The sequence below is a fragment of the Sapajus apella genome, unplaced genomic scaffold, assembly GCF_009761245.1.
Source record: "Sapajus apella isolate SASKATOON/1434 unplaced genomic scaffold, GSC_monkey_1.0 scaffold12, whole genome shotgun sequence".
NCBI lineage: Eukaryota > Metazoa > Chordata > Mammalia > Primates > Cebidae > Sapajus > Sapajus apella.
In genome coordinates, this window is record NW_022436952.1 from 26,083,973 (window position 1) to 26,094,945 (window position 10,973).

At 47.6% G+C, this 10,973-nt stretch overlaps 1 protein-coding gene across 9 annotated transcripts in view; it reads left to right on the plus strand.

The window, feature by feature from the left end:
* ASGR2 (asialoglycoprotein receptor 2) overlaps nt 1-3,935 on the plus strand; it is an 11,359-nt gene extending 7,424 nt beyond the window's left edge. For 8 of the 9 annotated variants that reach the window (XM_032280563.1, XM_032280558.1, XM_032280557.1 and 5 more), the window contains 4 exons: nt 222-308; nt 385-536; nt 3,212-3,318; nt 3,521-3,935. In XM_032280563.1, coding sequence (XP_032136454.1) covers nt 222-308; nt 385-536; nt 3,212-3,318; nt 3,521-3,686 — 512 coding nt within the window. In that variant the 3' untranslated portion in view covers nt 3,687-3,935. The remainder of the gene's footprint in view (nt 1-221; nt 309-384; nt 537-3,211; nt 3,319-3,520) is intronic. The other variant, XM_032280559.1, reaches the window with a different exon arrangement.
* The last annotated feature ends 7,038 nt before the right edge of the window (nt 3,936-10,973 follow it).

Here is a 10,973-nt window from a genome sequence, read left to right on the forward strand (position 1 = left end):
CTGTGTGGTGTGTGGTGTGGTGCGGTGTGGTCTATGCATGGTAGAGTCTGTGGGGTGTGTGGTGTGGTCTATGCATGGTAGAGTCTGTGGGGTGTGGGGTGTGGTGCGCTGTGGTCTGTGCATGGTAGAGTCTGTGGGGTGGATGTGCTTCCCCAGCCACAGGCTGGAGCCGGGCAGGAGGGGACATGCCTGCCAGCAGCACTTTCACCTGCCTGTCTTAGATCACGACTCCCTGCTCCTGCATGTGAAGCACTTCCCCATGGACCTGCGCTTCCTGACCTGCCAGATGGAGCTCCTCCACAGCAACGGTAGGGGTGGGGCGTCTGCAGTCCCAGTGTGCGCCCCTCTGGCTGGATCTCATCCCACTGCCCCCTGACCCCTCAGGCTCCCAAAGGACCTGCTGCCCCGTCAACTGGGTGGAGCACCAAGCCAGCTGCTACTGGTTCTCTCACTCGGGGAAGGCCTGGGCCGAGGCGGAGAAGTACTGCCAGCTGGAGAGCGCGCACTTGGTGGTCATCAACTCCTGGGAGGAGCAGGTGAGGCCACGCTTCCCGCAGGCAGGAGGACGCCCTTGGAAGGCAGGCTGTGGGAGGCTGGATCACGCTTATTTTATCCTTTTAACCTAAAAAGAGAGTCCAGAAGCAGAATTGTAGTGGAGCTCTGGGAGGTTCAGTGAAACAACCATTGATTCTTTTTTTTTCGAAACAGAGTTTCACTCTTGTTGCCCAGGCTGGAGTGCAATGGTGCGATCTTGGCTCACTGCAGCCTCTACCTCCTGGGTTCAAGCAATTCTCCTGCCTCAGCCTCCTGAGTAACTGGGACTACAGGCGCCCACCACCACGCCCGGCTAATTTTTGTATTTTTAGTAGAGACAGGGTTTCACCATGTTGGCCAGGCTGGTCTTGAACTCTTGACCTCAGGTGATCCCCCCACCACCCCACCCCAGCCTCTCAAAGTACTGGGATTACAGGCTTGAGCCACTGCACCTGGCCATTTTTTTTTTTTTTAAATATGTAGCTCAAACTTTTCTTTTCAGTTCGTTTACTTATCATCGTATTCTCTTTTATTGATGTCTTCTTTCATGTTTTATGTCATTTAAAAAAACATTTTTTTAAGCATGTAAGGAAATTGTTCTTCAACATCCCCTTACATTCTGAAGAAAGGCTTCTTTTCAAAGTCTGTTTTTCACCCCTCCCTTCGATATTCCAGTTCTTTTTCCTCTGCCTCATCTTCCTCTTTGGGGGCATAAGTTCCATGATGGTTTTCCTTCTCTGTTACTTTTGTGAATGGATACAATGCATTCTTTCCTATGATTCACCCAGGAAAGAGGGGATGAATGATCCGGACTGTCTTCTCTGATTGTCTAGCACGATTTGATTCCTCCTCTCCATCTTTAACACCAAGGGCTGGATGCTGCTAATTTGTAATCTCTGCCAGTTGTTCAGTTTCTTGTGGTGATGGGAGGGAGGGCTGCCGGCGGGCAGCAGCAGAGAGCATGTCTTGTCTCCAGGCCCTTTCTCTCCAACTCCGCTGACTCCTCTGGTCTTGGGGAAGCCTTACCTGCCTCTGAGGGCTGCCCCTTCATGCTGCTTCTTCCCACGTGGAAAGTAGAAAATTTCCTCCTCAGAGTTTCCTTTCTTGTTAAAGAATAAATCCTTCTTGCTAATAACTCTTTGTTAAGCCCTATCCTATGTAGCTGTTAGACATGTTCACAGGCACATAGTACATTCTATGTCCTTGTACTTTAAACAAGATATCTGTGCCGGACATGCTCACAGGCGTGTCCCAGCTCACAGCCATGCTCCTTCCTTATGCCTTTTTGTTCTCCATTGCTTTAACTGTTTAAAAAAGTTTTATTAGCCAATCAGGTTTTAGTTTAAATTGTAAGGTCTGGCTCCAACCAATGAAAATCAGACACAGCAGTAAGAACAACCCCAAATGCGTAAGGGATAAATATGTCTGCTTTTCCCTCTGTTCGTTGTACTCTCGTGGCTAGTGAAGGTACCCTTCCTGCTGGCAAGACCACCCTTGCTGCAGGAAGTAAAAATTGCTTTGCTGAAAAGTCCTTTGTCTCAGTGCCAATTTTTCTTTGTAGCACTGAGCATCTGTTTCCAATATCCTATTTGTGGGATTCCAGAATTTCGGGATGCAACAGTTTCTGATAATCAGATGAGGTGAATAACTGGAACCTTAGTTGTTTTTCTAGGCACCGAGAGTAGAATTAGGCAATTTTCCTTCAAATACTGTTGGGGCCCCTTCACCGGCTGTCAAAGGGAATTGAGTGTGCACGTTGCTCAATGGATCCATCCCTCTGCTTCCTCCACAAAACCAGTTGACCACACCTCCCCCTGCTACCCTACCAAACCATGGGACCTAAGTCCCCCGGAACAGCTGTATGTGTAAGAGAAAGCCACTTGGAGGGGCTACTGTGCTGGGGGTGTGGGTGCATGTGAGTCCTGGGGAGCTATCTGTAGCCTCAAAGGCCACTTTCACTCAAGCCCCTGCCAGCTGGCTGACTGGGCTGCTTGCTCACACCCGGGTATTTTGCTATTTTGCACCAATTGCCAGATTCCACATAGCTAGATCATAATGGAGCCCTGGGCAGCGGGTCCAAGCTTAGAGGCTCCCGGGCCTGACAAATCTTAGAAAATGACAGCTACACATAAAGCGAGCGCGACCAGGGGACGATGTACCTGAGAGGCGAGTGAAACTGAGATCTTTAGTGGGTCTGGGGTCTGGGGAGGCAGTAGGAGCAGAGACCAGAATCAGGATCCCAGGAGTTTGAGGCTGTGAGCACAAGACAGGGAGAGGACCAGAGCTTGGGTAGAGCCATAAGCTGGGAATGAAGGGGGACGCTGGGCCAGGGCTGTGAACAGGACAGTGTCCACTAACTCAGGTACAGGATTGGCTCTCTGGGCTCTGCAACTCCCTGCAAAGTGTGGTCGCTGCAGTGCCCATCTTAGAGGGCTTCTGAGGATTAAATGAGATCATCTTTGCACAGGCAGCATAAAGTCTAGCCCAGTAAATTTACACTCAACAATAGCTATAGTGACAGAAGGAGAAGCTAGGAAGCAGTCTTGTTGGGAGCTGATGCTTCAGCCTGGGGGCAGATCAGGCTGGGAAAGGCTGAGGGGGCCACGGTTCCATGGCCACATGGAGGGAGGATAAAGGCACAGGAGACAAGAAACTTCCTTGTTGTCTGTTTTTCCAGAAGTTCATCGCACAACATACGAACCCCTTTCACACCTGGATAGGTCTCACGGACAGCGATGGCTCCTGGAAATGGGTGGATGGCACAGACTATAGTCACAACTACAAGCAAGTGGCCTCTTCCCTCTCCCCCTTGTTAGACTTCTCTGGGGACAGCCCCCTGGCCTTTCATGCCAAGCCACCCTGACTCGTCTCTCAGGGACCAAATTCCCCAGTCCTCTCTTCCCCAGACTCCCAAACCCTCCAAGGCTGTGCTTTTCTGGGCTCTGGGGGCAGAAGTTAGAGTCTGAATTTTCTCTTGCCTCCTTAGGAACTGGGCTGTCTCTCAGCCTGATGACTGGCACGGGCATGAGCTGGGTGAAAGTGAAGACTGTGCTGAAATCCGCCCAGATGGCCGCTGGAACGATGACTTCTGCCTGCAGGTGCACCGCTGGGCGTGTGAGAAGAAACGAAATATCACCGGCGAGGTGGCCTGACCCCAGCGCACCTCTGTCTAACCCATAGCCCACAGCTGCGCAGCTCTGGCTTCTCTGTTGAAGGTTTTGAAGAAAGGAAGAAAAATGGAGACAGGGGTATGGGGAAGAGCTGAGCAAAGATAGAACGGTGGAAGTTTAAGAGTCCTTGACCCTGGAGGGCGGAGATCCCACCTCCTTCCCTAATTCATTGTAATTGTTAGAATTGTCAGCCTCTGCAATGGAGTAGGAAAAGAAGAAACAAATACTTGACTCTCTGTGTGGCTTGGTTATTTGGAACTGAGAAATGTAGTATGCAAACGAGAGAGAGGGAGGGCGTGGAAGAGGCAAGGTGTGAATCCCAGACATTTGCTCCTTGGTTCCAAATCCTGAGGAGGCAAGAAGGGGGTTTGGAGCGGATGGGTTTGTGGCTGGCAGCGGTGGGAAAGGGGCTGGCTGGGCTGTGACTGGAGGGTCCACTTGGCTCCTGGGGCTCCCAAAGGAAGCATCTTTCTCTGCAGCTGGCTTCTCCCCAGACTGGGTCACAGGGAACACCCCAGCTTCACTCTCAGCCTTCAAGGAAAATGGTCCCGAGGAGAAGGAGGATTGGCAAGTCACTTTCTCACCACCATGGCTATCTCTTTTTGACCCCAAGCAGATCTAGACAAGTCTCCAGCACAGGGTGCCACCAACAATCCCCACAGTGAGTAAACTAACCCCTCCAAGAACATTCTGAAACTGACCTTAAAAAGACTGTTAAGCCGGCCGGGTACAGTGGCTCACACCTGTAATCCTAGCACTTTGGGAGGCTGAGGCGGGCGGATCACCTGAGGTCAGGAGTTCAAGACCAGCCAGACCAATATGGAGAAACCCCATCTCTACTAAAAACACAAAATTAGCCGGGCATGGTGGCATATGCCTGTGATCCCAGCTACTTGGGAGGCTGAGGTAGGAGAATCGCTTGAGCCTGGGAGGTGGAGGTTGCAGTGAACCAAGATCGCGTCCTTGTACTCCTGCCTGCGCAGCAGGAGTGAAACTCTGTCTCAAAAACAAAACAAAAGACTGTTAAGCTGTTACATTTTTTTATTTTTAGGTTACAGAAGTAATACATTCTATTAGTAAAAAATGTTTTAAAAACCACACACACACACACATATACATACACAGACATACATACATATACACAGTTACACAAACACACAGATACACACATACACAAACACAAACATACACACATACACATACACACACGAGTGTCCTCTCAGTCCCCCCTCGTCTCCCCAGAATCCATTCTTTCATGTGTCCCATCAGAGCCCTTCCTGTGTACATGCTTAGATGCAGTATTATATGTCATTACATAGCTTGCCTGTTCCACTTGACAATACGTCATGGACATTGATCTAATTTGTGCCATTACCTGACAGGTGTTCCCTCCTTGAACTTAGCAGCTGTAGAGAATTCCAAAGTAAGGATGTGCCATAGATTATGGAATCATTCTCTGTGGTGGGCAAATGGCTGCCACTTTTGTTTCTTTGTTTTCCTATAGAATGTTTCAAAGTAATATTTTGCTTGTAAGCTTGTGATAGGTCAAGACTTCCCAGTTTTCAGTTGCAAAATTTTCTAGGATTACCCCTTCAAAATGTACATGATCGGCATTAAATTTAAAAAATTGTGAAAATAGTCTGGGCACATTGGTTCACGCCTGTAATCCCAGGATTTTCAGAGGCTGAGGTGGTGGATCGCCTGAGTTGAGACTAGCCTGGGCAATATGGTGAAACCCTGTCTGTACAACACACACACACACACACACACACACACCCCAGCTGGGTGTGGTGGTGCATGCCTGCCGTCCCAGTTGCTTGGGAGGCTGAGATGGGAGGATAGTTTGAGCCCAAGAAATCGAGGCTGTAGGAAGCTGTGATTGCGCCACTACACTGCGGCCTGGGTGGAGAGCCAGGTCCTGTCTCAAAAAATAAATGATGGAAGTAATAATACACACACGCTAAAGTTTCACAGGGCTAGAATTTTACAGAAAACTAGAGGTTTTATAAAGTACGTAGAACTAGAAGGATAAAGCCTATAAGACCAGAGGTTTTACAGGGCAATAGGTCACGTCCACGGCCCCCTTTAGCGTCTCTTGCTGCCTGGAGAAGCTGCTTTTTGGTGGTTCTAGCTGTTTCTTCTAGTACGGACATCTGCAGCTCTAAGTAAGACACACAAACTGATGTTTCATCTTTTTATTAGTTGTAGACATTAGTCACTATCATGTAAATGAGGTAAAATCATCCAATTTAGTCTACAATTTGTATTTAAATACCACTTTAAATGTGTATCAGTTGTACTGGTAACAATATTGTTCCTGCTGAGTCAACTACTGTAATCTGATTACATTTCCCTTCTTGCGCAACTCTTATTTCTTCTGAAATCAGAATGAAAAGCGTTCCATTGAAAAATTTGCCTCCTATTCTTTGAACTTATTGCTGAGTCTTCCTGAACTGTAAAAAGCTTGACAGTATCATTTTCCCGGATGCACAAGCCAGTCATATCATCAGTATTTCAGCTGTACTTGGTGTTCTTTTTCCTAGAGCCAGAGACATGATTCCAAGTTTTATGGGGTCTGAGGTGTAGACAATTATTCTCTGTAAGAATAATTACAATATTATGAATATAAAATTAAGCATAAAATTACCATTTATTTAAATTAGAAAAAAATCACAAATTTAAAAAGAAGAAAGATACCTGAAACATCACAGAATCTAGAAAATGCTATTTTATATATATATAAATTGTGTGTACACATATATATGTACACACACACACATACACACACATACATATATATTTTGAGACAAGGTCTTGCTCTGTCTCCCTGGCTGGAGCGCAGTGCCATGATCATGGCTCTCTGCAGTCTCAAACACCTGGGCTGAAGGGATCCTCCCACTTCAGCCTCCCAAGTAGCTGGGACTACAGGTGCATACCACCACGCCTGGCTAATTTTTAAATTTTTAATAAAGACAGGGTCTCACTAAACTGAATTTGAGAGCAGAAGGCCTTCTGGTTGAAGACCAGTTTGAACCTCCTGGTCCCAAACTCCTGTGCTGCTCAAGTGATCCACCTGCCTCGGCCTCCCAAAGTGCTGAGCTTCCATGTGCTGTTATAGATAGTTAGGCATGAGCTGGCAGGAGGGGGCTTTCCTAGCTACTGGGAATGTCAGGTGATGGTTCAGAAATGATCACATTGCCTCTCTAAAAGTGATAAATTGGCAACTGGTGGTGTAAGGGAGAGGCCATTTACTGAGGGTCAACACCTGTTGCACTGAAGTGTCGATTGGATACAGATTCCAGGGAGAAGCAACTTCCCGGGCACACACATTGAGACAAAATGGGCCAGGCGAGGTGGTTCACGCCTGTAATCCCAGCACTTTGGGAGGCCATGGCGGGCGGATCATGAGGTCAGGAGTTTGAGACCAGCCTGACTAATATGGTGAAACTCCATCTCTACTAGAAATACAAAAAATTAGCCGGGCGTGGCGGCGCATGCCTGTAGTCCCAGCTACTCGGGAGGCTGAGGCAGAAGAATCGCCTGAACCTGGGAGGCAGAAGTTGCAGTGAGCTGAGATTGCGCCACGGCACTCCAGCCTGGGCAACAAAACGAGGCTCTGTCTCAAAAAAAAAAGCCCAAATGGCGTAGTATGACCTTCTGGGACACTCCACTGGGAAAAGGAAGAAAGCCTCAGATGGGTGTGCGTACAACTTCCTAACCAACTGGGCGTGCTCACCTCCCCAGGGTAAGGTGGGGCATGGGGGCAGCCACCATAGGAAAGGAGCCAGCCCAGAAAGTCCCTGGGTCAATGTCGAGCTTGTTCTCAAGTAACCGGCTTGGGTCTCTTCCAAATGTGCTTTCCTTTCCTATTCTAAAGCCTTTTAAAATAAGCTTCCACTCCTGCTCTGAAATTTGCCTTGGTCTCTTTTTCTGCCTTATGCCCCTCAGTCAAATTCTTTCTTCTGAAGAGGCAAGAATTGAGGTTGCTGCAGACCTGTCAGGATTCACCTCCGGTAACTTGGATGCCTGCCATGGGTGACAGTGTGAGCCACTGCGCTGGTCCTATAATATTTTAATAATTAATCTTTCAACATTCCTCAAAATCCCATCCCCCCCCCCTTTTTTGCTGCATACTGTTTGCTTCTGCATATTACAAACTCATTTTCTTTTACTTTTTTTTTTTTTTTTTGAGACAGAGTCTCGCCCTGTTGCCCAGGCTGGAGCGCAGTGGTGCAATCTCCGCTTACTTCCACCTTCGCCTCCCGAGTTCAAGTGAGCCTCCTCACTCCGCCTCCTGAGTAGCTGGGATTACAGGCACCTGCCATCACACCTGGCCAATTTTGGATTTTTAGTAGAGACGGTGTTTCACCATGTTAGCCAGGCTGGTCTTGAACTCTGGATCTCCAGTGATCCACCTGCCCCGGCCTCCCAAAGTGCTGGGATTACAGGTGTGAGCCACTGTGCCTGGCCTTCTCATGTTCTAATTGAGTTTTTTTTTTTTTTTTACTGTTGAGTTTTGATAAGTCATTGCATATTCTAGGTACTAACCCTTTGTTGAACATGTGGTTTGCTAATATTTTCTACAAGTCTGTAGCTTGTCATTTTATTCTCTTAACAAAAACCCATTTCCAAAAAGACTAATAGGATAAATAACATCTTGGCAAGTCCAATTAAGGAACTGAGAAAAGTGACATGACCACAGGAAATAGGAAGGTTAAATGACACTTTTCCTGTTTGTATTTGGCTGGATTCCCAAAGATGAGAATGATTGTTGATAAGGGTCTATTTAAAACAGGCTCACGCCTGTAATCCCAAGCCTTTGGGAAGCTGAGGTGGGTGGATCACCTGAGGTCAGGAGTTCGAAACCAGCCTGACAAACATGGAGAAACTCCCGTCTCTACTAAAAATACAAAATTAGCTGGGCATGATGGTGCATGCCTGTAACCCCAGCTACTTGAGAGGCAGGGGCAGGAGAATCGCTTGAACCTGGGAGGCGGAAGTTGTGGTGAGGCGAGATCACCCCATTGCACTCCAGCCTGGGCAACAAGAGCAAAACTCCGTCTCAAAGAAAAAAAAAAAGGCCAGTGTTGGATGCTTGCTGTGAAGTGCACCTTGACTGTCACACCAGCACAGATGGCCAGCCCCGTTTCCTTGCATTCTTGTCTCCCCTGCCCAAGCCCTTGAGGAGAACTGAGAAGAGGAGGAAAAGAAAGAGACAGGAGGAACAGAACAGCCCATGACTCCAGTCCTGGCTTCTCTCGTGCAGTTTCTGAGATGATTCTTATGAAAGCGAGTCATTAAAAGGGTTCTTTGGAGAACTGGACAGGGAATGGGGAAGCGGGAAGAGGAAGGGAGGGAAGTCCAGTGCCTGTGAGATAGAAGTCACTGTGAGAGGAGGGTTCTTGTGAAAGGAATTCAGTCTCGCGTTGGTGGTGGTGGTGTACCTTTAGCTTGATCCCACTGGGGAGCATTAGAATCAGTGTAGGTCACATCTCAGAATTGCCCCCATTAGGAACAGGGGAGCTGGAGGACTCACACCTCAAAACCCAACAGTCAGGGGTTAACATCCATTCCAAGACCTCCTGCGTTCTGGGTGTCCCAAAGAGGCACGCGCTAGCGGCTTGAGGGCAGTCCTCTGACACAGAGACACTGGTGCTGATTGTTAAGAATACAATCGGCTGGAGACTGGGCGCTGTGGCTCACGCCTGTAATCCCAGCACTTTGGGAGGCCAACGTGGGCTGATCACAAGGTCAGGAGATGGAGACACCCTGGCTAACATGGTGAAACCCGTCTCTACTAAAAATACACACACACACACACACACACACAATTAGCTGGGTGTGGTGGTGTGCGCCTGCAGTCCCAGCTACTCAGGTGACTGAGGCAGGAGAATTGCTTGAACCTGGGAGGTGGAGGTTGAAGTGAGCCGAGATAGTGCCACTGCATTCCAGCCTGGGTGACAGAGTGAGACTCCGACTCAAAAAAAAATCATAAATAAATATTGAATTTTGTCTAATGCCTTCTCTGCATGAGTTGATACAATTATGCAGTTTTGCTTCTTGGATTGTTAATATGGTGGATTACATTAATTGATTTCTGAATATGGAACCAGCCATTCAGGCCTGAGATAAGCCCTACTTAGTTGTAGTGTGTTATTCTTTTATGCATTGCTAGGTTCCAATTGCTAATATTTTGTTGAGATTTTTATGTCAATGTTCATGAGAGATATTGGTCTGTAGTTTTCTTTTCATGTATTACCTTTGTCTGCTTTCAGTATCAGAGCAAATGCTAGCCTAATAAATGAGTTGGGGAGTGGTCCCTCTTTTTCTATTTTCTGGAAGAGATTGTATAAAATTGGTGTTGTTTTATCTTTAAATGTGTGGTAGAATTCTCTAGTTAAGCCATCTGGGCTGGTGATTTCTTTTTTGGAAGGTTTTAAACTATGAATTCAATTTCTTTCTTTCTTTCTTTGAGAAAGTGTCTCTATCGCCTAGGCTGCAGCTCAGTGGTGCAATGATGGCTCACTGCAGCCTTGACCTCCTGCAGCGGCTATACAGCTGGTGGGTGTTCAGCTGAGGTCACTGCCCACCTCAGCCTCCCGAGTAGCTGGGGTCACAGATGCACCCCACCACACCAGGCTAATTTTTATATTTTTTGTAGAGATAAAGTTTCGCCAGGTTGCCCAGGCTGGCCTCAAACTCCTGAGCTCAAGTGATCCTCCGGCCTCGGCCTCCCAAAGTGCTGGGATTACAGGCATGCGCCACCATGCCCCGCTAATTTTTTGTTTTTGAGACAGAGTCTCACTCTGTCACCAGGGTGGAGTGCAGTGGCGTGATCTTGGCTCACTGCAACTTCCGTCTCCCAAGTTCAAGCAATTCTCCTGCCTCAGCCTCCCAAGTAGCTGGGACTACAGGCACGTGCTACCATGCCTGGCTAATTTTTGTATATTTAGTAGAGATGGGGTTTCACCATGTTGGCCAGGATGGTCTCCATCTCTTGACCTTGTGATCCACCTGCCTTGGCCTCCCAAAGTGCTGGGATTACAGGCTTGAGCCACCGTGCCCAGCCTCAATTTCTTTATATTTCTAGAATGATTCAGTTTATTTAATCTTGGGTAAATTTTGGTAATTAGTGGTTTTTGAGGCATTGTTACAAATTACCGAAATTTTGTGCATATTCATAATGGTCTGGAAACAGATGCTCGGTGCCACAAAGAAAAATGAGCACTGAGACAAAGGATCTTTCAGCAATGCAGTGTTTACTTCCTG